Source organism: Manis javanica, chromosome 15 (assembly GCF_040802235.1).
Source record: "Manis javanica isolate MJ-LG chromosome 15, MJ_LKY, whole genome shotgun sequence".
In the NCBI taxonomy this organism is placed as follows: domain Eukaryota; kingdom Metazoa; phylum Chordata; class Mammalia; order Pholidota; family Manidae; genus Manis; species Manis javanica.
Window position 1 is genome coordinate 31584215 of NC_133170.1, and position 26601 is coordinate 31610815.

At 50.4% G+C, this 26601-nt stretch overlaps 1 protein-coding gene across 4 annotated transcripts in view; it reads left to right on the forward strand.

Moving 5' to 3' along the window:
* The window catches only part of WNT5B (Wnt family member 5B), a 105809-nt gene extending 85229 nt beyond the window's left edge, over window positions 1-20580 (forward strand). The window contains exons 1-5 of one of the 4 annotated variants that reach the window (XM_017660181.3): window positions 8162-8254; window positions 9606-9751; window positions 10917-11164; window positions 15399-15691; window positions 20003-20580. In XM_017660181.3, coding sequence (XP_017515670.1) covers window positions 9675-9751; window positions 10917-11164; window positions 15399-15691; window positions 20003-20461 — 1077 coding nt within the window. In that variant the 5' untranslated portion in view covers window positions 8162-8254; window positions 9606-9674 and the 3' untranslated portion in view covers window positions 20462-20580. The other 3 variants (XM_017660180.3, XM_017660184.3, XM_017660182.3) reach the window with 3 other exon arrangements.
* Window positions 20581-26601: the final 6021 nt, after the last annotated feature.

Genomic DNA, 26601 nt, shown 5'->3' on the forward strand with positions numbered 1-26601 from the left:
ATTATTATTTGGATGTATGAGGATTCAGGAGAAGGAAGAGTCCCTGTTTCTTATCTTCTGCACAGAAGCAGACTTCCGAGGGTATCTTGCTTGGTACCCGGGCAGAAAACTGATTTCCGAGTGCGATGAGGCCTCGCCTGGATTCTGCTGCCCCGGGGCTGCGGGGGCCGGTGGGGGCCGGTGGGGCGCGCCGCGTCGCCACCGAAGGGGTTCTGTGCAGCCCGCCGCGGGGCCGCGCCCACCCCTCGCCCGGCACCCGGGGCTGGAGGCCTGGGACTCACTTTCCCTGAGACACTGGGAGCTGAGTTTCAGCGTGGCGACCCCGGGATCTGTCCTGTGTCCCCGCCGCGCTGCGCAGTGACTGGGGCCGTTCGTGCCGCTCCCCAGACCGTGGGAAACGTATCGGCGGGAATGGCAAGCACATGTCAAGGAAGGGCAGTTATGCATTTTTCGTTAGAAACAGAATCACAGTCTCCTCACTCCGCAGCTCCTCCTCATCCTCCAACCCCAAGGCATTGTTTCTCCCGAGCGCTGGAGAAACAGTGAGAAAAGGCACAGACTGCTGGGAAGACGCGTCTCCCCCCAAAGGGCTGCTGCCGAGCCGTGGGGCGGAACCGGGCTTCCCCTCCAAAAAAACTTTTATATTTTCACCTCCACCAACTGTCAAGAAACGTGCTCACACAAAGAATGCTGCGCCTTAGGGCCAAGAGGGGGCATGCAGCCAGGCCTGGAAGGAAGGACTAGCAGGCTTAAAACCCTTGGGAGACCCTCGGGAGACAATTATGCAGGCTGGCGGGCGAGGCTCCCTTAACTGAGCTGAGAAGAAAGAGGAGCATCTGGGGAGTCTTTTCAGAGGTCATGGAATTCTCTGGTAAATTCTTGGGCACAAAATTGCATTAATCTTTGGTCACTACTTAAAAAAGTATTTTTGAGGGAAAGAAGTATGAAAAAAATGCACATAAGAGAAACAGCTACAGGACTAAATAGTAATAATTGACCAAAAAAAAAAGGTGAGACAAAAGGTGGTTTTGCCCGGAGGTAATTTTGCCGTGTCCCGGAGTGAGAGGAAAGGAACCAAAATGCTGAGCGAGCTCTTGGCGCTGTCACAGGGCATCAGTCCCCGGCCTCCAAGGGGGGCTCCTGTGGGGTGTGCACCGAACCCCTCCCTCCCCACCTGTCCCCCAACACTCACCCATACGGCCTTTCCAACATGCTTTAAGCCAGAGGCTTCTTTTTGAATGTGAGGACCTTTTTTAACCCTCCCAAAAAAGTCATGTGCCCCATGAAACTATAGCTGTACTTACCACTGAGAAAATTATATAAAGATCCTCTCAGTCCATTAGGTACTAATAAGACTTCTTCCTATTTTGAAGTGCTTTTTGCTATATAATGTAATGCACAGAGAGACCTGCATAGAGTATATGCACACAACTTAATACACTGCTACAAAGTGACCTGCTTGCACCCATCACCAGACAGAGAAACAGAGTGTGGCTGGCATTCCAGAAATCCTCGGTGTCCTGCTCTCATCACAGTCCCCTCCATCCTTGCGGAGAGCACTTTCTTGATGTTTACAGTAATCATGTCCTTCGTTTCTTCAGGATTTAACCACATATGTATGCATCCCTAAGCAATGTAAATTTGCTGTATGTAAATGAAATCATAGTTTATATATTCTTTTGTGCCTTCCTTTTTCTCAACATATTTGTATGATTCACACATGTTGTTGCATGTAACTATAGTTCATTTGTTTTCATTAAGGCCTAATATTCCATTGTGTTATATCACAATTAGCAATTGTCGATGGAGTTGTGTGTTGTTTCCAGTCTGAGGCTGTCAACAGCACTGCTATTCTTGACAAGTGCGCTGGTGAGCCCCCCGGCCAATTTCTCCAGGAGAGTGGAATTGCCACATCACTGGGAACACTTTTTAAGAAATATAATAGTTTTATTGAGATATAATTCACATGCCATACACTTCACCTGTTTAAAGTGTACAGTTCAGTGGTTTTTAATATATTCCTTGAGTTGTGTGACCATGACATCATCAATAACACTCATAAATGCATTAATGTTTCATTAATTATGAGTATACATACATGTAGGCCATCTAAGTGCAAGTACATGGATAAAATTACTCCTAGATAGTGATGGTGCTTGGTTTGCATGTGTTCTGTGACCCCCCCCTCAACCCCGGGGTCTTTAGCCCCCAGGTAAGGCATTGACGCGTAGAGATTTGCCATTAAAATTCATATATGTTACTTGAAAGACTGAGTGCTTCAATTTGTTACATCACTATGGATAGCTTTACAACAGTGGTTCTCAAATTTTCATAGACATCAGACCCACCTGGAGCGCTTGTCAAAGCAGACTACAAGGCACCACCCTCAGAGTTTCAGATTTAGTAGGTCTGGGTGGAGCTTGAGAATTTGTGTATCTAATCAGTTTCCAAGTGTCACTGAGACTGTCAGTCTGGGGACCAGACTGTGAGAAACCTGGTAGCTGGCTGTTACCTTGGAAATTAGAGAACTGAGAGTGGGAGGAATTCATTTAATCAGTCAATAGATAAGAATTGAAGAAAAGACACAAATTGTTGGAGGAAAAAGAGGGCAATTAGCAGGCTCTGGTAGTGGCTGTGAGCACAGAAGCAGGAAAGGAGAAGAGGGAACACATTGAAAAATATCATAAAGACAAAATCAAGGGGCCTTGACAATTTATTTGACATGGAGGATAAAGGAGAGAGAAATTGCAAAGGACACCAGTATTTAGGCCTCGGTCCTAGGAAGAGGATGGGAGGAAGGGAATCAGCAGGACTGTGGGAAAAGGTATAATCAATCAGGATCTTAACTTCTGTACTTTGGGCTCTCTAGGAAGATTTACTCCACTGCCATTTCATGGTCAAAGGTGGCTGATCCCCTAAGCCTTTGGCCCCATTCCTGCAGTGGGAAACTAGAAGCACATGATCGTGGGAGTTTTCCCAGACGGTTGATAGCTAACACTCAATAGGAATTCAATATCAGGTTTCAGAGGGACTACACAAACGTAGGAGCAAGAATGGCTCTGAGAACATTGGCATTTATTGAAGTCCTTTATTGCAGAATCTTTCCTGCCTATCCAAAAGCACCTTGACATTTTCTCATTGACCAAACTACATCTTTATGTAAAGTCCTCCTTTCTCTTTTCCTCCTATTCGTCAAGGTCCTTCACCCAGACTATGATCACTTCCTTGGGCTCTTCAGGTACTCCATGTGTCCTGGCTCTCAGAGTGGGCTTTCCACGTTCCCCCAGCTGGACCAAAGCCCCCAAGGAGTGATGTTAGATATCCTCATGTTTTCTTATAATGAGCAGCTTTGAAGCTGAATGGTATTCATGCCTGTGAGGAAAAGGTGGACCCAAAGCTGGGACCTGGAATCTCCAAAATCTCAATTAGCAGCTGATGTTAGATTCCCAAACAAGGGGATAGGTCAGTAGAGGCAGCTTTTTCACTAGCCAATGGGCTGGGACATTTGGAAGCCAAAGATGCCTTTGTCTCCATGATGGGCTGGCCTTGGTAGCCTGCCTCCTATTTCTTTGAGAGCCAAAGAGGGTTTTCTTTTTCCTCTTCTTTCAGTTAACAAGTATTTACCAAACCCCTACTAGGTACCCTTGGTCACTATCCTAACCATTCAGTAGAAAATGGTGAGAAAGACCATTTGTGGAGCTTACAACAAAAGAGACAAACACATATAAGCAGATCAGTGTGCCAGATTGTGTCAAGTTACATTAAGTGCAGTGACAAAAACATGCAGGAAGCTAGGAAGAGAATGATGGAGGTGGGGCCTTCTTTGGATGGGACGATCAGGGAAGGCTTCCTTGAAGGCGTGACCTCAAAGGAGCTCGGTCCTCACAGAGAGAGGGGAGACCAGCCCCAGAGGTTAGCCAGGCACAGAGTGGAGAAACAGCGCACGGGGCAGGTGAGGAAGTACATGAGGGATTTTGGGAGCACAGCATGAAGACCAAACGGGATGGAGAGGTTGGCAGACAGCAGATCTTGAAAGGCCTTCTATCGTGTGGTGAGTTTTGACTTCATCCATTAGGAGATGGAGAACATGTGAAGGGTTTTAAGCAGAAAATGTGGGTTTTAAAAAGCACCCGTTGGCAGCTGCATTCGCTGAAAGGATCGGAAGGTAGTACAATTGTATGCTGCCTCAGCAGGGTCCTCTCTTGCTGATGATGTTGTCCCTTGACCAGTTTCACTGTCACAAGAGATCTAAAACTTTTTTCCACTTTCTCCCCAAACTTGATGTTCTTCACATAGCTGCTCTGCTCCTCACCTCTGCCAGTGTCTCCACGAGCCCCTCCCACCATGCCAGGGCCCATCTTCCCAGGCCTTTGTCTCTTGGCCTAGCTTCTTTTTCATCCCAATGTAAACATAAACACCAGCTCTCCAGCAAAACCACTATTTCATTTTAATTTCTCCAGCTTTAAGCAGCCTGGCTTCTTAATCCACAATATCATTGTGGCTGGAAAGAAGTCTAGCTTTTATTTCCCCCACAGGCTGTGTGTGTATGTCTGCGTGTGCGTTTATACCAGTAACTTAGCAATCAGTCTGTTTTTAACGAACCTTGCATCTTTTGCCACTTCCTGCAATTCGGGATATTATCTGACAATCCTCCTAGTCACAGCCTTAGTAATAGAGCAATGTTGCAATAAAGAAAGCTAAGCAAGAAGGTGTTTTAGTCCAGGGACCCGGAGGAACGGCCAAGCATGTGATATATATGTACCTGTATTTACGTGATATGTTTGAAGAGAGAAATCTGATCCCAAGCCAGGGTCTATCATTCAGTTGCTGTATAAGCAACTTTAGACTAAACTTCTTTGCAGTTGCTGTATAAGCAACAAACTAAACTTACTAAACTAAACCTTACATTCAAAACAAAGATAATAATGGCATATACCATGTAGAATTTTAGTGACAATTAAATGAGAAAAATGGATGTCAAACATTTAGCTGAGTGCATATAGAAGGTGTTCAATAACCACTTGCTAATATTAGGTATTGTCACTGGCTATCAACCAAGAGCCATTTATTATTGTCCAGTAAAGCTATACTACACGTAAGGGGCAGGGATGCAGAGAGAGGAGAGAGGTAAGTTTGCACCTTCAGAAAACAGACCTGCTGGAAAATACAAAATAGACACAGTTGATTGTGTGTGTGATGGGAAGGCTGGTGCAGACGACATGCATGTATTCAGAAGTGCTAAGGAAATCCCAACTAATGGAAAGACCTTCATGGCATTAGACTATTCAAAAACCGTTTTATAGAGGAAGTCAAACTCAAGCATGGACTTGAATGTAATTGAAGGTTTGGTTGCTGGTGAGGAGAGAGCAAGGTCTCTGGGGCAAAGAGGGGCTTGTTCTAGGGATAGGAGACTGGAAAAGAGACTCAGGAATGCTGGGAAACTCGGGAAAAGAGCCAGAGGGCCAATGAGGCTAGACTGAGTTTACGGTGAATAAGGAACTTGGAACCTCAGTAAGTTTTTAGACAGGGGAATATTATGGTGCACAATTAGGAGGTGAGGAAAACCACCAAGAACTGCTCTGTGTTCAGAGGCACAGAGAATGAGTGCCTGCTTGAAAATAGGGAGGGAAATGAATGAACCTGACGTATGTTTTCGAAGGCCTTTGTCAAGTGTTTGAGATCTGTATAGCCTGTATAGTGGTGGACATGAAGTGACCGAGGGGACAGGCGGGGCAGGACAACCGCTCTGTTACCCCGGCATCCCTCCCCCTGAGGTCACAGAGTGCCTGGCAAGACACTTGGACAGCAGTGCTGCCAGGAGTGGGCAAAGGCAGGTGCTCCCTCCCCAAAGACAGCTATGATTGCCCACGTATTGTGCCAAGAATGTTAACAAAATTGCAAGTGCATTTTTAAATTATGCATTCCATTGTTCCTCACTGGGTCACACAGTAAGAATTAGCCAGTGGCAGCTGCGAAAAGGTTCCCATCAAGGCTGTTGGTTGATTCTGGGTAGGATCCTAACTGTGAGGGTGCCTGTCTGGGGGCAAGAAGGTGGCTGTGCAATGTGACAGTGTTTCCTGTCCAACTCATAAGCAGCTTGCATCCTCAGGCCCTGGAGGAGGTCAGGCCTGGTGACCCAGTGGTGGTTTGCATGCACAGCTAATGACCTTTTCAAGCTTCCATCATGTGGGCTGTGTTTTCATTGTGGCACTGCTTTGAAGTGTGTGTGGAAAGCATAGAGATGCCTCTTCAGGGACAGGGTCGCAGGTCAGCATGTGTCTCTTCCTGGTCTCCTGACTCTGGTCTGGGTGGATGTGGCCTCTTACAGGAATGAAACTTGGTGACAGAGTTCAACCGGAGAATAGAAGAGAACCTGGAGTCCTATTTTCAAATGCTCCTCCCTTGGGTTGTGACAGTAAGTGGGTGACACAGCCTGGCTAAGGGACCTTGGACTTGTCCCAGGGGGGTCGGGCACAGCAGCTTACAGGCCTGCCGGCTTCCTGTGTGCATGGTGGTCTGAGGGGAGGTGTACTGGGAAGGTGTCTCAGCATGGCTGTCCCCAGGGACCTCACTGGATGTAAAGTGTCACCTCTTGTCATTCTTGGCTCTTGTCCCTGGTTATTTGTCTTCACAGTATGCACTAGGCCTCACCCATCATATATTTACTTGTTTCCTGCTGTATCTCTGGCACTTAGAGTAGTAACTGGCACATAGAGGCCCCCAGAGCGTATCTGGTGGTTGAATTTATTGAATGAATGAAAAGCTGACTGAAGAAGCAGAGCAGCGCAGATGTGCAGCCAGCTCACTGTGGCCGTCCGAGGGGTCAGGATGGGGAATGTCACCTCTTCCTTGCCCCCAACATCTTCTAGCCAGGGGATAGACCCTGATTCCCTCATGCTTAGCTGGGCTTGGTGTGTTTGAAGAGACACTCCTTGCTCAGAGGAAAGGAGGCTCTTCAGTTCTCAGAGGAAGTCTGTAGCTGTTTGAAGGCAGCAGAAGGAATTCTCTCCCTGCCTTTTGGGTATCTACTATATCTTTCTTTCTACACAGAGGAGAGCCTCCCCTGGTTGAGCCCAGAAAACTCACTGGGGGCCCACCAATAGGGTTTTCAAGGGCTCCCACTCAGGAGGCCAAGCCACTGGCCCCCACATGGTCTCCTTCCTCCCCGACTGGGCTGTGGCAGGATGTGTCCCTTTTGTCCTTGTTGATGAAGCCAGCACCAGCTCACCTTTCTTCTGCCAGCCCTGCCCAAGGAGGGTAGGAATGGAAGCGGGAGGCTTCGGCTCTGTGGCGGCTGGAGGGGTGGTTCACGTCCATCTGCCGGGAGATGCCACATCCCGAGGGCTGTGCTGTGCTAGGGGTCCACTTAAGGTGCCACCCATTTGGGACCACCACAGGTGCTACAGTCTGTTTTGTGTTTTTTAAATATTTTTTTTAATGAACAGAGTTTTTGATGGGAAGCACAGGGTGGTAGAACAGCAGCCGGGTGATTCCTATCTCAGCCTAGTTTACGAGGTGCGGGGGGCAGAATTAGCAGCTCCTGGGGAAGTTTGGCCTTAGCTGGCCTGCCCGCCTGTCATGGGGGAGTCAAAGCCACTGTGGCCATTAGCAGACACCGGCTCCCCAGCGTGGCATCAGCTGAATCCAGGACTTGCAGAGCAGAAAGACTTCCCGGGGCTTGATGACAGGTGTGACAGAAGTGAGAGCACTGTGTGGGCTCCAGGTGGGAGAAAGGTCTGGGCTCTGGCAGCAAGAATATGTGAACTCCTTTGTCAGGCAGAACAGGGGTTGCAGGAGGCTGGTGGTGGGGAAGGGCTGCGGCGGGAGGCCGGAGGACCAGGGCACAGGGGACTGCTCTAACTCTTCAGCCCCTAGAAGGTCTGGAAGGTGGAGCTGAGGATGTTTGGAAAAGGGTGCTCTTTGAAGCTCTTCCCTTGTCCTCCCCACTGGGGACCTGGTCCCCTCCCCTCCATAAAGCCATTAGCTTCTGGTGCCAGCCCTATCTCTGCTCCATCTCTCTTGGTTCCAGTCGGTGCATTCACAGACCTCCTGTGGGACGGGAGGATTTATGGGGGGTAGCAGGCAGGGGGGAGGGGGCATCCTTTAGAGGAGGAGAGGTCTGTTAGGCAAGTAGAGTGTGGGATCTGTTAGCTTCCGGCTAGAGGCCGGATCATTTCCGCACTGGCTCTGCATGACAAAGGGGAAGGAGCAGTTTCTTCTTTGATCTGCCCCCTGCTGCCCCGCACACCTGCCGGTTGGTGCTCCCTCCCCAACTGAGACCTCAAGAAGGAAAACCAAAAGGGGGTGGGGAGCAGGCTGTTGCCCAGCTTCCCTGGATCATGCTCAGGCCACCTTCCTCTCTTGGTGGCCCCGGGACAAAAAATATCTCCTAGGCTGATGACCCAGAGCACCTGTCACCCCCTCCCGGAGAGCTCAGAGCCCCAGAGCTGCAGGAGCAGCGCGGTGAGATGGGGGGAGGAGGGAAGACAGCTTGGAGAGCGCGTGCAGGTTTGCAGAGGTGGGAAGGGATCCAGGGGAGAAGACTCATTGGAGCTGTGGGATCGCGCCCTGCATGGAGGCCCAGGGAGAAGCCGGGTGGGAGGGTGCCGTGGGGCGTGTTTTCAGAGACCTGCTGGAGGATCCAGAAAGCATAGTTTTCTGTAGGCTTTCAAGGGCAGCAGGACAGGTGTTCTTGGGGGATACTGGTGCGGACGTTCATGGAAAAAAGCCTAAGGCAAAGACGTGGGAAGCTCCCAAGCTGCAAGTGAAGGGGTGCTGCTTCTGGAAGACAGATGTGTCCTCACACCGATGCTTGATGCAAGGGTCTGCAGACCAGGAGTGGGGTGGGCGCGCAGCTACTTCCATGCCACTGGGCAAGGCGCAGATAGCTGCCCCTGGGCCACCCGGTGCAAAGGAGGGGAGGGGGCCACTGAGGAAGGCACCCCAGCGGAGCTTGGGCGGGTGGGGGGAGCAGTTCGCAGTATGGCTTTACTTATCAGTGAAGTGGCTTTGGGAAAGTGAATAGGCCCTTATTCCTAATGTTATTCCTGCTAAACGGGGGTGAACAAGGGCTGGGCTTTGGAAAACTTACTTAGTTAAGAGTGAGAATGATACTGATTGGGAGGGAAGGCCCCTATTTGGCTGGTAAATTCCAGCTCGCGAGTCCTTTGTTGGCCGCACAAGAAGACCCTGGCTTTGAGAGGCAAAGGAAGGAGTGGATGGGATGTGTTCGTCTCTTCCGTTGCCCTGGAAGAGGTCGGTGTGCAGCCCCAGAGCATCTTCCTAACGTTGCAGAGAGCACGCTCTGTTCTCAAGCCCATTCGCTTTCCTTTCCTTTTTCTTGTTTGTCAGCTCATTGTTTCCTTTGGAATTAGGTCCTGAGTAGGGTTCCCACCATCTGGGTAAGAGGTATAAAGGTAGGGCTCTGGTGGGAAGAGAAGCAGTGGGAGACAGAGTTTGGAGTTTACAAAGTGGCTGAATGGCTTTAGGGGGAGCAGAACTTGATGGTGGACCCGCCCCAGCCCTTCCCCCCTTCCCCTCTCCTCAGGTGCGCCCTTCTCTGTGCATGTCCACATTGATCCTCCCTTCCTTTCTGTTTTCTCCAGGGAGCCCTGTTCTGGAAGCCGGCAGTCCCCTGGGCCTTCCCCGGGGCGCTGGGGAGGGCCGGGCCGACCATGCCCAGCCTGCTGCTGCTGGCCGCTGCGCTGCTGTCCAGCTGGGCTCAGCCTCCAGCCGAAGCCAGCTCCTGGTGGTGAGTGAGAGGTGGCATCCCTCCCGCAGCCTCCGCCTCCTTTGCTGATGGCGCTGTAGAGAGGGCACCGAGTCCCGATCATCCTTTATTCTTGGGAACCCTGAGGACCTCTTTCATCCCAGGGGCACTAGGACAGCTCTTTTCCTCTCTCAGGCCCCCAAGGTAAAGATTCCTTGAGGATAAAGGATTGGTTCATTTGGCTTTCTTCCTGACCCTGTCCACATTCCCCTTTTCTTGGACCTTCCTCCATCCCCATGGGTTGTTAGAAGTGGCTCTTTTGTTGTTATTGGATCAATAAGGATATTGACTATTTTTTTTGCTGGTGGGGGCAAGGAGAGTAGCATTCCTATTTTATAAGGCTGAAGACCAGATGAGGGATCTGCAGGACCACTGTGGCTTTCCTTTTGTGTTGTCACTGCTGAGCCCACATGGAAATGAGGCACTCACCGCCTATCTCGCTTGGTCTGTGCCCTGCTTAGATTTTTACTCAGGTGGCAAATCTACAGCCTTCTCATAGAACTTAGCTTTATTATGTCTGGTAGATGGTGAGCCGACAGGGGAGCCCCTGAACTGATAAAGGGCCAGTCAGGGGGCCTGTGGGTTATCTATGTGGGGACATTTAGAGTGTACTGTAGCATAGGTAGATGACATTCTGTTCTAAAGGCATAAGGGAAGTTCTAGTTAAAGGAACTTACTGTTTTTTTATCGCATCCTGCACTTGGGCTAAAGTGAACCCATCACTCTTACTCCTGAATGTGTCATGTGTGTTCCTGTTGAGGCTCTTTCTGCCCTCTGCCTCCAATGAACAGCTGGCCCTCTCTGTCACCCTCTCTGCCTGTCCCCATCATCTAGGACCCAGTTCACACTCTGGCCATCTCTCTGTTAAAGCTTCTCCCCAACTGAAGAACTCTCTGATCACGTGGCTCCACAAGCTCAAGTCTGTCTTAGGTATTTGACGTGGCACATGTCCTCTGTATCCATGCCTCAGTTTCCCTACAATGCCCTTTGAAGGCAGACACTGTTTTACTAACTGTCCTTTCCAAGACCTTAGTACAGGGCCCTGTGCACAGAAAGCGTGGGGCAGACGTGCTGACTGAATGACTGAAGGCTCCCCGGGCAGTGCTCATGCCCTCGCCTTCCCCCCCTTTCTGCATCACTGCTGCAGGTCATTAGCTATGAACCCAGTGCAGAGACCCGAGATGTTTATCATTGGTGCCCAGCCTGTGTGCAGCCAACTTCCTGGGCTCTCCCCTGGCCAGAGGAAGCTGTGCCAGCTGTACCAGGAGCACATGGCCTACATCGGGGAGGGGGCCAAGACGGGCATCAAGGAGTGCCAACACCAGTTCCGGCACAGGCGATGGAACTGCAGCACGGTGGGCGACTCGTCTGTGTTTGGGAGAGTCATGCAGATAGGTAAGAGGTGCGGAGGCCCGGTGCTCACCCGGCCGGGGTGTGGGTGCGGCTTCTAGGCACCAGCCCGCGGGCAGCCTGTGTGAGTCTCGGGTAGGGCTCTGAGGCTGGATGCATGTGCAAGGCTGGATGATGCAAGGAGGGAGGGATGCACATGGGAGGCAGAGCCTCAGATGAGGTGCTCGGCCACCCAGTGGTGCTCAGCCAGCGCCCCCCTCCAGCTTCACCCTCTGTGGGGCGACCTGCCTGTGTGACACGGGGAGGAAGTCAGCCTCTGAGTTGAGCTGGAGAGGATTAGGGCACCCGCCCACCGCCCCTGCACTTTGTCTCACACACACATACCTCTGTGGACAGCCTTGGGCAGAGAACCCAAAATTACAGCCCTGGGTGTCTGTCGGGTTTCGGCCTCTTCCACTTGGACCCTGAGAGAGAGAGAAATGTGGGAAGGAACTGGTGCTGGCTGTCATTAACCCGACCCAGATCCAGCCTGGTTTTTTCATTTGAAAGGGGATGTGTGTGTGAAAGAGGGGGAGGGGAAGGCCTAAGAAGAAAGGTGAGGGGCCACCCCTTCCCAGTGCCCGTCCCTGTCCCTCTCCCACTCTGGTCCAGGGCCCTTTGGCTGCCCCACTGCTTAGATGGAGGTGTGATCTGGGGTCTAATTGTTTTAGGTCCTTTTGAAATGCAATCCTCCCCTCCCTGGCAAGAAATTGAGAAATCCGGCCCTATTCTACTGGGTCTTGTCCCGGGGCCATAAAAGGAAGGTGTTAGCACTGTATTCTCCTGTCTCCCATTCTCCCAAATAGATTCCCCTCAAAAGGGGACATTCTGGAGTTGGGGTTAGCTGCGCTTGGGGTTTTGCCAAAGCATGATTTTAGCAAGCAGGGGAGCGGAGCAGTGAAGGGTTCGAGGTCCCAGGTCCCCTTCGCCTCTGCTGTGAAGGACACTGGATGCTCCTTCCCCCCTGCCCCACATAGGAACAAAGGGCCCAGGGAATGTACACCTGGAACCTTGCTGCCTCTCCCCCCTCATTCAGCACTCACTCACTGTCTGTGAAAGGAACTCTCCTATGTGCCTGCAACTGTCGTACTGGGCATCTTTCCCACAGGATGGACATGGGGGTTAAGTGGGGTTATTCCTAGTTTCTTCTCAGGTACGCTTAGTGTCTGTCCCTTCTTCCTGGAAAAAGTCTTAGTTGGCAGCACTCCCCATCCTGGGTTTGGGTGAGGATGAGCCAGGTGTAGAGAGAGGCATCTCCTCATCACATTAAGGGAACTAATGTATGCCTGACATTGGCTAGATCCTTTTCATGTGTTACTGTATCTGAGAGAAGTCCAAAAAGTGAGCCATTACTTTGGGAAATAAAGTGGTTGGCAGGGACAAAAACAGTTGGGTACAGATTTGCACGGTGGGTGCACTGAGCAAGCCGAACCCCACATTCTCTCTGCACCCTGTTCTGTTTCCAATGGAGCCCTCTGTTTACCTTATTTTCACCCCTCCTTTTGTGGCTTCCCAGCTGGCTTCTGCTACCTGGGAAGCTGCCTCCCATCCCTGCCCCTGGGCCCAGGGCCTCCTGGCAAGCCCTCACTGCTATCTTGTATGTCATTCCCAAGATTCCTCCCTTCTCTAAAACTGCTGCAAAGGCCACCGACTGAGAGCAGCAGAGCAGCTCAGAGGGAGCCACTGGCACCTCGCTGGCCTGGCCCCAGGCAGGAAGGAACCCCCTGAGCTACTGGGGAACAGAGAGGGGAGCATAATATTGTTCTGCTGTCTCCTTGTAAGGAGAGGATTCAAGATCTCTCTAGTACCTCTCTGTGGCTGCTGGCTTGTTAGCCTTTCTCCTTGGGTGGTTTGAGTTCCCACTCTGAACTGTTTCACGTGGAGAGAAGCCCCCCAAGCTGCCCACCCATTCTGAAGCCAGGAGTTACTGCTGGCTTGCTGAGCGTAACACTAGTTGTCTCAGCAGGCTTATCAGAGGATCTGAATGCTCCCCGAGAAGGCAAGCTACAGGCACGCTGTGTCTAATGATGCCCCCCACCACAGTAAGCAGAGAGTGATGGCAAGGATAGCCTGGGGTCCCAAACCATCGGGACAGATCTGGGCAGTCAGTCGGAACATATTATGTCTTCGGTATTAGGTACATTACTTTATAAGGCAATTCTGAGATGAGTGATTCATCTCTGAAAAATATGTTTGCTGGAAGAATGGAAGAGGAAATCAGACATATGCAGTTTGGGAAAGAGAAAACAGGGAAGGGATATTAACTGTTTTCAAATACTGAAGGGCTTTCAGACAGAGGGGTTAGACAGCTCCAGCAGGCAGGAGTCACAGGGAGGCGCTGCTCAGCTGAATATAAGGAGGGACGTTCTGGTGATGAGTCATTCAGAAAGATGCAGTGGGTGCCTTGAAATCTCAGCCTGCTTCTCCCCAGATTGCAATGAAAGGAATGCTCACAGCAGATGGAACTGAGGCGGGGCTGCAGCTTCAGAGCTTCCTGTCCTGGAGTGCTGGGCAGGGGTGAGGCTCCACTGAGGAAGACTACCCAGCATGACGCCTTCACAGAGGGTCCCTGGCCTCCTCCCTAAGAGTCTCTCGGCCCTCTTACCTTCTCAACTCCCCTAGATCAGACGGACTCTCAGTCTCTGGTGGGGGTTGGGGACTGAACACAGGGTCAGCCCTGACAGATGAGTCACGAGTGTGACTTGGCATCATCTGGGCTTTTCTCATGCTGCATCTAGCCCACGTCTGACCAGAAGCTGGCCACTGGTTAACTGAGAAAAACAGCCTTGCCCAGTCTGGTCTGGTTGCAGACTTCCCTGTGCATGCCTAGACAATCCAGAAGTAGGGCAAGGCAGGAGATCACACCAGGTCTGTTAATGATTTCAGACAGCTTCCCTCTCTACCTGCCAAGACAGGGTTGTGGATTGTCCACTTCTGACCAGGAGATTCAGGAGAGGAGACAGCAGTAGATTCTGCCTGGTTTAATCCCTGAGATCGGAACTGATCTCAGTTCCCTGCTAAGAACTACTCCCTTCCCTCCATACCTGAGGCTATATGAGTATTATTTATTATTTCTCATAACAGCTTTACTGAAATAAATTCATGTACCATACAATTCGCTATTTTAAAGCCCACAGTTAAGTATATATTCACAAGATTGTGCAATCACCACTGCTACCTAATTCCATAACATTCTCATGACCTTATATAGAAACTGCATACCCATGAGCAGTCAGTCTCCATCTTTCCCACTCCTCCCAGGCCCTAGGCAACACTAATCTTTCTTTATGAATTTTCATGTTATGGACATTCAGCATAAATGGGATCATACAATATGTGGTCTTTTGTATCTGGTTACTTTTTATGGCTGAGTAATATTCCCTTGTATAGAAACTACCACCTTTTGTTTACCTATTCATCTGCTGATGGACTACATGGGCTGTTTCCACTTTTTGGCTATTATGCATAATGCTGCAATGAACGTTAATGTGTTAGTTTCCGAGCGGGCATATGTTTTCATTTATCCTACATATATTCTTAGGATACGGTAATCCTGTTTTTAACCATTGAGGAGCTGCCAGACTGTTTGCCAAAGCGGCTGCACCATTTAGTTCCCACCAGCAGTACAGGAGGGTTCTAGTGTTTCCGGATCCTCACCAACTTCTTTTTTGTTGAGTTTTTGATGATAGATGTGGTTCCCCAGTGCTCTGGAGTTGGGAGGCAGTGTGGACCCACGGAAAACAGCGGAAACAGCTTGGATGATTCTGGACATTGTGATTCTAGTTCACTCCTACTCCTGGTGTCTGCCACTGTCAGCTAGATAATGGCAGCAATAAACAAGGCGGATGTGTGGCTCCTTCCCTGATGAGAACGTGGCATATGGAGGGAGAGATGTTTGCTAGGATACAGAGTCCTGTTGGTCCCATGATTCCCACTCGGCCCCGTTCTGTTCATGCCACGTGTTCCACAACGTCCTTTATGCCCAGCTCCCCTGCATTTGGATCTCCCTCCCAGGACCCTACTGGCCATGTAAACTCATGAATGGATGTCAGCGTAGGCCAGGGCTGGAGGGAGTTGTGCCGCTCATGCCGCTCTGCAGTTGACAGGGCGGAGGAGGCAATTTCAGCTCATTAGCGACAGAAGTTCCCAACCATCAGAGGCCACGGGGAGAGAAGGGTCTCCGCCCGGCGCCCCTGCGCGGCAGGCTGACCTGCTCTGACCCTGCCCGCCTGCCTTGCAGGAAGCCGGGAGGCGGCCTTCACCTACGCGGTGAGCGCGGCCGGCGTGGTGGACGCCATCAGCCGGGCCTGCCGCGAGGGGGAGCTGTCCACGTGCGGCTGCAGCCGGACGGCGAGGCCCAGGGACCTGCCGCGGGACTGGCTGTGGGGCGGCTGCGGGGACAACGTGGAGTATGGCTACCGCTTCGCCAAGGAGTTCGTGGACGCCCGGGAGCGGGAGAAGAACTTCGCCAAAGGGTCGGAGGAGCAGGGCCGGGTGCTCATGAACCTGCAGAACAACGAGGCGGGGCGACGGGTAAGCCGCAGGCCCCAGCTGCTCACCCTGGGCCGACCCGTCCCTGCAGGCTTCGGTGTGCCGCGGAGGCTCCCCCTGCAGCGGCTGGTGACCCAAATGTCCACCCCTCTAAAAGGGCTCCACTTCCCAGCGGGCCTCGTCGTTTTCTCAGCCTTATTTATTTCTCCTCGGGACATCTATCCCTGTAGGATTTAGCGCCAGAATTCCAGACTGCCTTGACGCGCCCCTCCTCTGTTCACAGTAGGATGATTGGAAGTTCAGGCCAGGAGGCCTGACCTACGTTTAGGATTTGTTAGAGGTTCGGGTAAAAGCAGAGCTGACTTGAAAGAGCTACCATCACCACTCCCAGAAATGCAGTCCCAAGCACATTTCAGGCCTAATAGCAAGCATGCTTCTGTGCTAGTCTTCAGCTTATGTGGAGGTGCGAAAGAGCCATCCTGGAAGGCTCAATCTCACCAATCCTATGTCTTCTGGGCCCCCCGTTTGAAGAGAAGCTAGAGCGTGAGCTGGGCGTATCGTCTGGGTAGAGCCTGCCTGGGCAGCACCTTCAGCTTCCTTTACGGTGCTGGCGGGCATGCACTTCTCGCCAGCACCTTCCTGGCAGAGACCTGCCTCTGAGGACGTACTCCGGCCTCCTCTTCCCTTTACTGCCTCTCCTGTAGTCTGCCCCTGCTGCAGAAGCCGAAGGGCTTGCTCAGGAGTGCTCCTTGGCCAGTCCAGGTATGCAGGCGGGAGCGGAGGTGGTATGTACCCATGTCTCGCTGGTCTGAGGACTTGGTGCTGGGCCTGGGAGCCTCTCCTGGCAAAGGGCCTGGGGATCCCAGACTGCTCTGGATAGCTCCATGTCAGGTCAGTGAGCGGGCCCAGGGACTCCGGGAAGATGCTGCCGTAACACCAAAGATGGCCTAATTAGAAAGTGAGAATAGCAGTTTCATGAGAAGAAACAAATCCAGAAATGAATGTGGGTTAATGTGGGTTCATTGGTGATTCAGAAACAGGATATGGTGCTGGTAAAGTGTTTACATATCAATTGAAAAAATTAACTAATGTTTCATAGGAACCCATATCAAATAAATGGAACGCTGATGTGTTTTATATGATCAGGGTCTTGTGATGTTGGCTTGGTGAAATGTGACATGCCTGTGCAAACTTAGCATCATCAGTAGTGCCATGTCCAGTGGAAATTAGAATTGGTCTTCTGCCTGGTGAGACACTCCCTTACATAGCGCGTATCCAAGGACTGGTTTTGTTTAGCCGATGTGGGTGTGGGGGGTTCATCTGTGGCCACATCAGGAGCTCCATCATCACTGTGGTATAATCCAGGGTGGAGAGGCTGAGTGCCTGGGTGAGCTTCCCCTCGAAGGGCACCCATGGGGCCGCCTCAGGCTCCCAGGACCTCCTCTGTTTGCAGTCTGCTTGTTTTGCCAGTCACTGGGTATCTAACTGGGTACAAAGGTTAAGATCTTCACTTTGCCTCCTGAATGCCCAAACCTACCCATTTCTCAAGATCCCAGTTCAAATACCACCCACTCATTAAAATCTTTACCCTCCCCCATCACTGGTGGCCTCTCTGCATCTGGACTGCTGTACAGTATCTAACACTTTCCTGGAGGGATTACTTTCCCCACCTCATTGTATTGGCTGTGGGTTCCTAGGATCCCTCTGTACGTTTGTGGGTGGGTGCATGTGAACATGCAGAGAAAAGCTCTCATCTTGCCTCCTGGTAAGAGGTCAAATGCACAGAAGGCTGTTTCCTGTCTCTGCTCTGAGCTCTCCTTGGGGCACTGGGCAGACGCCCAGGTGACAGGCGTTCATCCTAATCTGGGCCCTGTTTCAATCACAGTCTTGACCCCACTTCTGCTGGCTCCTTGCTTTATTGCCCTTAATTCTTTGTTTGTTTGTCCTGGCCCTTATCTCGGCAGCACCTTCCCTCCCATCTGCGGGGTTCTTGCTACATGCCTTCTCTGCCTCCCTCTGTCTGTCTGCCTGGCCTTTGCCCACTTCCTCCTGTCTCCACACCTCTCCCTAGCCCTTTATCGCCCCCTTTGCCTGTCTGCTCTAGGTTGGGAATTCTTGTCCCTCTCTATTTTTTTATCCCTTTTCCAAGGAACAGGCCTCTGCCATCAATCACCATCTGAGGTCAAAGGTATTTACTTCCCATCCCCTCCCACCTCCACACAGAACCCCTCAGGAAGGACTAAATGGAAGCAGGGGTTGAAAATGCCCTCGGCATTTTATAACCAGGTTTTCTTTAAAAAAAGAATATCTAGGATCTGACATCTTGACCACAGAGTAAATCTTGGGCATACTTTGCAAGACATTTCCGTTGGCCTTTGTGAGGCTATAGTGACTTGGTTTTAGCACTGATGGCGAGAGCAGAGGGTTGCTGCAGTCTGGTCACTCAGGGGCTTCTAAGCACTGTCCAGATAAAAGCTGCCTGACCCTTGTGACATCCTGTCATTTACCATGCTCAGTCACACCATTGATTATAGAAGAGGAACTCAGAGAGGGCTTTGTAGAACTAAGAAAACTTTAAAAAACATTTTATGGCATTTTCATTTATTAGAAGGCCCCCAAATTGTGATTTTTTCCCCTTTTCTTACAAAAAGAGCTTACATTTATTATCAATAGTAAAATACTTAAAAATACAAATATTGCTATGTCTACAAGTTCTTTCTTCCTAGAGGAAGGGCAGGATGAGGGTCTAAATGGTGAGGGCCAGGGACACTCTTCCTCTTGCATTTGCTTCACTAAGGCTCAGACCCCCCACCCTGTGGAGTCACGCTTTGACCGCTCCTTCCCCACACCTCCCTGAACGTTTGCTCCCATGCAGATGCTTATCCTTTCCCCTTAGTCACTGAGTGGCAGAGTACACAGTTTTAGGCCCTTAATGTTTCCCCCTGCAGGGGCGCCAGATGCCTGACACCCCTCTGTAAGCCAAGGACCACTTCCAGAGGCCTGGATCCGGCTCAGAGGGGCCTTGCGCCATTGGGGTAATTGCGGATTCCATCTTGGAAGTGCCTGTTGGGAAGGGCGCCGGGCCTGAGTGCTCTGGGCCTGGAGCTGCCTCCTGTAACCTTCCATCCGTCTCTATCCTAAGCCATTTTGAACCCCACAACTGGAGCGCAAAAGTGCTGGTTGTGCAACTCCCTTCTGGGTGGCCCTGATCAGGTTATTGAGCCTCTCTAGAGCTTCAGTGTCTCCACCATAAGCTAGTGGGAATAATTCTACACCAGAAAAGAAGGAAGAGTTTGATAGTAGTAATACGAGCTGATGGTGTTAAGCTGTTTCTTGCACCTGCAGTAGGTCTCTGAATAGGGCTGAATAAGGACACAGTCTGAAGGCTCTTGAAAAAAGAAATCCAAGAGAAACCCTTGAAAAATGATTCCCTACTCAGTTGATGACAATAGCTATGGCATAAGAAAATGTTCTGCAGCAGGCTTGCATTTTTATCCTGCCATCTGCACTTCTGGGCCTGCTGCCAGGGGTCCTGGACACAATGCTTCAATATGCTTTCATTGGAAAGCACTTTATAAGCAGCTTTCTGCTCTGCTCTTGCTTTTACATTTTGATCTGGGATAACCTAAGTTCAGATCCACTCCACACTGTTGTGGGTCTGTGACTTCAGGGTACATTTGTTTTCAAAGGAATCCCCCCTGTAGCCTGCTCCTCATGGCAGGGCCTCACCCCTTTCCTCCCACCTTAGCCTCTCGCAGGGGTGCCTGGGGCCAGAGAAAGTGGTTTTGCTCACAAATATGGTGTGGTTTGTGGTGGGGCTCCTGGTAACTGCATGGAGTTAATGACCAAATGTTAACACAGAAAAGTGACCATTTAATCCTTGGGATTAGACAGGGTCAGGGAGAGCTTTTGGCTTGCCAGGGTCATGCCAGCAGTTTCTGTTACCAGTTTGTAATATGATTGGATTCTTTTTTCTGACCTATAGTCCCTTTCATGTAAAAACTGAACATGTTCTGTTGGTTTTTCTTTGAGATTTTGATCAAAAGAGAAATACTCTTGTTTTTTTCTGATGGCAGAGATGACACATTCATTGTAGCAAATGGAAAAGGGGCACCAAATGCCACCCTGAGCTGACCAGACGGTTGCTTCACCTCTGGTGTTTTCCATGTGTGTTCCTTTTATCATGTTCAGCCTGAGTGCCTGGTGATCCTGGAAAGATCTTTGTATACATTTGGAAACCTCCCCCACACCGCACCATCAACCCTCTGCCATCCCTGGCCTGTGGCCCCCCTGACCACCTTCCCCTTTCCTCAGGTTGTCCCTTCTCATCCCCTCTTTCTCACTCCCCTGCAGGCTGTGTATAAGATGGCAGATGTAGCCTGCAAATGCCACGGCGTCTCGGGATCCTGCAGCCTCAAAACCTGCTGGCTGCAGCTGGCTGAATTCCGCAAGGTGGGGGACCAGCTGAAGGAGAAGTATGACAGCGCCGCGGCCATGCGCATCACCCGCAGAGGCAAACTGGAGCTGGTCAACAGCCGCTTCAGCCAGCCCAGCCCTGAGGACCTGGTCTATGTGGACCCCAGCCCCGACTACTGCATGCGCAACGAGAGCACTGGCTCACTGGGCACGCAGGGCCGCCTGTGCAACAAGACCTCGGAAGGCATGGATGGCTGTGAGCTCATGTGCTGTGGCCGCGGCTATGACCAGTTCAAGAGCGTGCAGGTGGAGCGATGCCACTGCAGGTTCCACTGGTGCTGCTATGTGCGGTGCAGGAAGTGCACGGCGGTTGTGGACCAGCACGTGTGCAAATAGCAGGGGCCTGCCTCTCCACTTGCTCACGAAGTCTGTATTATATAAAGCTATATGAATCTATATTTGTATAGATAAATGTATGGATGATAATTAAAGAAGAACATGGAAAGGAAAACTTATCTAAGGAATGCTAGAGATCTCTAAGGATTGGACTTGTCTGGTTCTCGAATCCAGGGTGGGAAAAAGGGCTTCCCTTGTCCTCACTCTGGTAGGAGGTGGGGACTTGGGAATAGTCACTGTCTGTCACACAGCCCTGAGAGGAGAGGTGGTGGGTAGGTGGAGGAGACGACTTTGGCTGTTGGAGCCGTTGCTCGGTGAATGACTGCCCTGTGACCCCAGCCATTAGGCCACGAGACTCTGTGGTAGGAATTGAGCTTAAGCCGTGATGTCTTAAGGATTTTGTCCAGAATAGTGAGTGGTTCTGTAAGAGGCCCAGGGCTCTTACCTTTCATTCGTGTGCATACTTGCAGAGAACCCAAAGTTACAGAAATGAGGAGGGGGTCTGATGTCATCTGGTCAGCGACTGCCCTTGTGGTCCCTTCCACAGTTCACTGGCCCCTGCCACAAGTCCCCTGCTCCAAGAGGAGGGGGCTCACTGGCCTGACACATTAGAGGAAAGACGTGGCACTGAGTCTCTGTGCCGGAGCTGCACACATCTAGGTGCAGAGCCGACCGAGTGGACGTTGCACTGTGCTCCCACCCAGGGAGAGAAAGCCTGCGATGCTGCTGTCACTTCCTCCGGCAACGGAGGCCCCACGTGCTGCCGGATTGAAGAAGGGTCAGGCTCGGCCGGCCTGGTGCGGTCTGTTCATCTCTGCCCCAGATGTACAGCTTCCCTCTGACATTAAATACCCTTCACTCAAGTTTCTCTCCCTTTCCTTATTTGGACACACGGGTATCTTTCATGAGTCTCCTTTTATTTTTGAGCTAAACCTTAGAACCCTGTTTCACTGGGCACATGGAAGAGGGTTAGGAAACCGAAACATTTTAGAGCTCTAGTCTGGTGATCAGGGTCAGGGCCCAGGGAATATTGTGAGAATTAAATAAGGGGATGCATTTATGCACTGTCCCTCAGGGCTTGCCCAGAGTTCAACACTCAGCAAATGGTAGCTATTAATATTACTTCTATAAACAAAGGAATTCAGAGACTTAAGTTAAAACCTCACATTCGCCTTCCCCTTGCCCTCTTTCCTCCACAGCCCAGCCACACCAACCCTGGTCGGTTCCCAGGGCCTTTGGTAGAGCACAGGTGATGGGAGTGCCCCCTCAGGCCTCTCCATATCACCGTATCCAGTTCTGGACTCCAGGGTCTGGAGCAAGGAGGAGGGAGAAGAAGGCAGAGCTCAGGGAGCCAAGAAGGGACAAGTTCTGTCCTAGACAGGGTGAAGGAGTCACTGGGGAGACTTTGATCCAGGTCGCCCTGGAGTGACCAGCCCTCAGGTGAGCCAGGAGCCACATAAAGACACCAGTTTTATTCTAGAAGAGTTTATTTCTGGGGAAAAACTGGAATTAAGGAATTAACTTGGGTAATAATGAACAGATGATATTGCAAAGCGATGTTAAAGAGACTCTTCCTGAGAGTTTTCAGGGCCATGTACACTACTCTATCCTTGGTGCCCAGAGAGGGACCAGCTTGACATCAGAGGTCACCTGGCGTGGGCACTGCACCAGAATGGAACCTCACACGTGAGTCAGATTCTTTTTGTCAACAGTTTCAAGCTGAGTGGTTGGTCAGTGAAAGGAAGTGATTGAAGTCAACTGGCCTACAAAACAGCAAGGCCATGTCCTTGGCTCATTAGCTGGTGTTTTGCCAAATAAACCATTGGTCACAAATATCAACCATGATAACAAGTTCTGAAACACTGGCAGACGTTATTGCTCTTCCGTACATCGTTGTAGAGGCCCTGCGAGTCACCTTGTATCAGGTGCTCTAAGTAGTCAGAAGCTGAAATCCAGTTCCTCCTCAGATGAACTTCAGGAAATTAGTTGAGAGTGATTTGCCCACACCTGAAAGGTGACTTCTGTAAGGACTTCCTGCAGAGTCGTGGCAGGGACACGGAGTGAATGCTGAATGCTTGCTGTCTGATGTGGGGAGCAAGTCCTATGTGCAAACACCAATGTGAGCATAACTTCCTCTGACAACCAGTATTAGGAAGCACTTGATTTTCAAAATAGGTTCTTACGTGTTTGTTAAATCCTGGTGAACTGACAGTTTTCTGTGAAGTGACCAGTAAGGCTTTAGGAATGCAGCTGGATAATGTGGAGACCAACCTAAAAAAAGTAGCTTCTGCTCAGAATCATAGAGTGTTCGAGCAGGAAGAGATGTGCAGTCATGTGTCCAGCTCCTGGGTTTCCACATGAGGACCCCCAAATCCTGAGCTGGTCCCCAGACTTAGTGACTTAGTGTGCTGTAGAAATGCACAGTACTAGGCCCCCAGGACCAGAATTTTTATTTGGTCAGTCTGGGGTGGAGCTGGGCTGGCTGGCTGCACCATTAACAAGGGCCTGCAAGGCCCCTCTGCTACTGGTCCAGGGACTCCCCTGCACCTGTAGTCATTAAGAGCAGCCCAAGATCCACAGGGAGGCAGATGGCCAGGTCCTGAGTCCCAGCTCGGGGCTCTTGGCACCCAGTGCAGGATTCCCTAGTTCCTGAGATTTATTCTTTATTGGCGTGTAGTCTAACTGAAAGATCATTGCATTGAATGTAATGCCTGAACCAAACAGTCCTGGCTATCCCACTTTTATTTAAGGGAAAAGAGCTTTCTGGTCCAGAACAGAACTGATTGCTTGGATGGTCCACCTCGTCCTTTGCCTGGGGCTGGCAGAGGGAAGCCTACAGCCATTAATAAAATAAGGTCGCATCTGCTTAGCTATTTGCATACATTCAGCCTGTCTTCAAGGTAAAATTAGGAGAAACGTATGCCTGACTGCATCCATTTTTAAGGAGATGGGAGAGTAGGAAGGCAATGGCAGCTAGGGTTAAGATGAGGGCAGGCCTCCATTTATAAAGGCATTCTGACCACAGTCTCTCAAGAACTTGATTTGGAGCCCTAAACTGGAGAACTCATTTAGTGGTTATCCACATACCATTCCTGGAGGTGAGAATCAAAAATTGCTCCTTTTATTAAAATCCCAAGTTGGTTATGGCTTCTAAAATTCTGCCCTGCTTCCTCTCTTAAATCATTACCATCTTTTCAAGCTGCGCCATCCCCTGGAGTTGTAGAAGCTAGTAAGACATCTGTAGTTGAGACTGCCCCACAAGATACAGAGCTTACAACTGCAGCAGTTTATCAAAAAAGAAGACTGTATCTTGGGCAAGGAGCCTCATGATCCTGAGAAGGTGGAAAAAAGAGTCATTTCCATCTTAATACATTGCATCGCCAGACCCCACAGACACCGGTCGCATGTATTCCGGAGAAGCTCAAATGTATATGCATGTGTGCTAATGCACACCCATGCACGCAGGAATGAATGTTTTTCATTAATTCTTGGGGGGACATGAAGGGGTACTTGAAGCATTGAATATATAAAAAAAAACCTGTCACTACTTTTGGCAGAGATACAGCAGAACGTGGACTTCCTGGAAATCCTGCCCTCAGGCTGGCTAGTGATGGCAAACTTCCTGTTGTCCAGGTGCTGAGAGGAGCCACCTGAGCTACGGCTGCTAAGCCTTATTGTTAGCGCCTTATCATAAAGAATCTCGGTGTTGTATTTAGATTAAAACAGTAAGTAAAGGAGTTTTAACTCCTGGTTTCACCTAAGAACTATGGGCAACTCTTTCCTAAATTAGAAGGTTTGGGCTGAGGTCTGAAAGTCAGGCGTTAGGCAATATAGAAGAGGGAGGCCTCACCCAGCGAAGTTTCTGGATTGTCTGAGAGTCCGGGTGCTCATCATGTGGATCAGCCCCCTGCCTGCCTTCTCCCTCCTGCTGCCTTTTGGTCTTCAGTCTGTTCATTTGTAGCTCTACCAGAAGTGGCACTGGAAGGCAGAACCAAATCAGTGAATTTGGCCTCCTAAGTAGTTTTGATAAACAACCGAGTGGGAGAAGGGGTGGCTAAAACTGGATTTTAAAATTATCTGTGAATTTGTCACTTATGTGTGTTACCTACTTTCCCCGTGATAACTGAAAAGAGGCTGGAAGCTGCCCACAGCTGAAGCGGGTGGAAACTGAGGCACAGAGAGTCGGCCCCAGGGTGGGGCCAGTCAGAGCGGCCTTCAGCAGCTGCACCAGGATGCGAACCAAAGGCACTGTAGAAATAATATTTAAACCCTCTTAATACAATTCTATTTTAAAGCCAAAAGGAATGTGTTCTAAGACTTGGGGCTTGTGCTCTGTCTGCTGGGTCAGCCGGCCCCTTTGGCTGGAACCCAGTTTGAAATTCATGCCTTCGCCAATGTGTGTACGTGATTCCCAGGGGTCTTTTCAGTAGAAGGGATGTTTCATAAAGGAAGGAATTTTTAAAATCTCTTGTTCTCAGCAATGCCTTCCAGCACCTAAACCATGCCCAGCATCAGCGGGCATTTGCTGAATGGACGACTGAGTGACGACTCTCACCAGGGCAGCTGAGGGGCAAGGGGACAAAGTGGCCAGGCCACCGAGGAGCCTGCTCTCATGCAGCTGTGACTGAGATCGATTCGAGCTGGACTAAAATGAGGAGGGTCTCAGGGTTCAGCAGGCCCATGGACGCTGGCTTCTTCAGGGGCTGCCCAGACTCCTCAGCCTCGGTCCTCCCTCCTCTCTGGTCTGTGCAGATCAGCCACCTCTTTTCATGGGGGGCAACGTGGACATCCACAGCTTCTGAGTTCCCAGGCTACAGCTCCAGGCACAGGAGTGACCCTGAATCTCTCCCAATCCTTGTTCCAAATTCCTGGGAAGGACTGCTGGGTGGAGGTTCTCCCCACCATCCCATGACCTTACTTAACAGTGAATGAAGTCAATGAAGTCGAGGCTTGCAGAATTCATCAAGATGGGAGCCGCTGCTCAGCCCTGGTCAGTCTGTCCACTGCTGATGAGATCGGGGTGAGCAATCCAGCTTCTTGCACATGGAAATACCTAAGCACTGACCTGGGAAATGCTCACTATGAGAGTCCTTTATCTGTGAAAACACATCATTATGGGACAAGTCCTGAGACTTTTCTCAAAGAGGTAAAAACCTGAGCACACTAGTGTGAAGAGGAAGGCTCCTGTTCCCCAGATAACCTCAGGCATGAGATAAACAGCCATTCTTGTATCTGGTAGAGCCGCCAGTAAAGTTGCTAAGAGATAAGTAGTCTAGACCCCTGGCTACCCTGCAGAAGTGGGTACTTTTTCACACTGAGCTCTACTTGAAGGGCCAATCCTTCCTAATAATTTAAAACTATCTTCTCTTTGACAGTAAAACTCTTCAGGATCAATTGGTTCCTTCATACTTTTCCTAGGTCTTCAAGGTGTGAGTTCACACCAAAAGAAATGTCTGAGAGGGATAAGGATTGCAAGATTTATCTGTAAATCTTCCACAGCTCCAGAGCAGCACACACTTGAACTTTATATATATATCTTCTACCTAGCGTCTTTTGTCCTTTTCAATTTGAGAGACAAGCCATCCTGCCTTTAACTCTCAGTGGTGACTGGAAGGACACACTCATAAGATACGAACAATTCCACTCACGCTTGTAAGGTGCTATGTCGCCTGCCACCTTTTATTTTCTCAAAATCGTTTGCCGGGCTGCAGCCGCACCTGCCACACCGTGTCGCTGTTGGACCAGTTCTAGGCAAAAGTCTTTGTGGCTCACACTTGAATTCAGAAGTTGACCATTGGGGTCCTTGTGCATTGATGGCAAAAACAGAATCTGTACAACAGCAGAGTTGAGTTTCAGGTATTTCATTTGGACAAACTGGGAAGAGTTAGGTTGGTGTTATTTTACTTTTTTTGGAAAGATGGAGCATTGAAGGTAGTGCGGTTAAGGAAACCATGAGGGGAATGCCTGGTCCAGCTCTGCTGGGCCACTGAGACCTCAGTGGTGACAGTGGCGTGTGAGCCAGGGAAGCAGCTGCTTTGGGGCATGTGTTCAGCTGTGACTTACTCCCTGCTCCTAAGGAGTTTCTGGACAGCCAGATTCCTGGTATACTTGAAGGTTATCATTAGAGGGGTGGGGAAAAA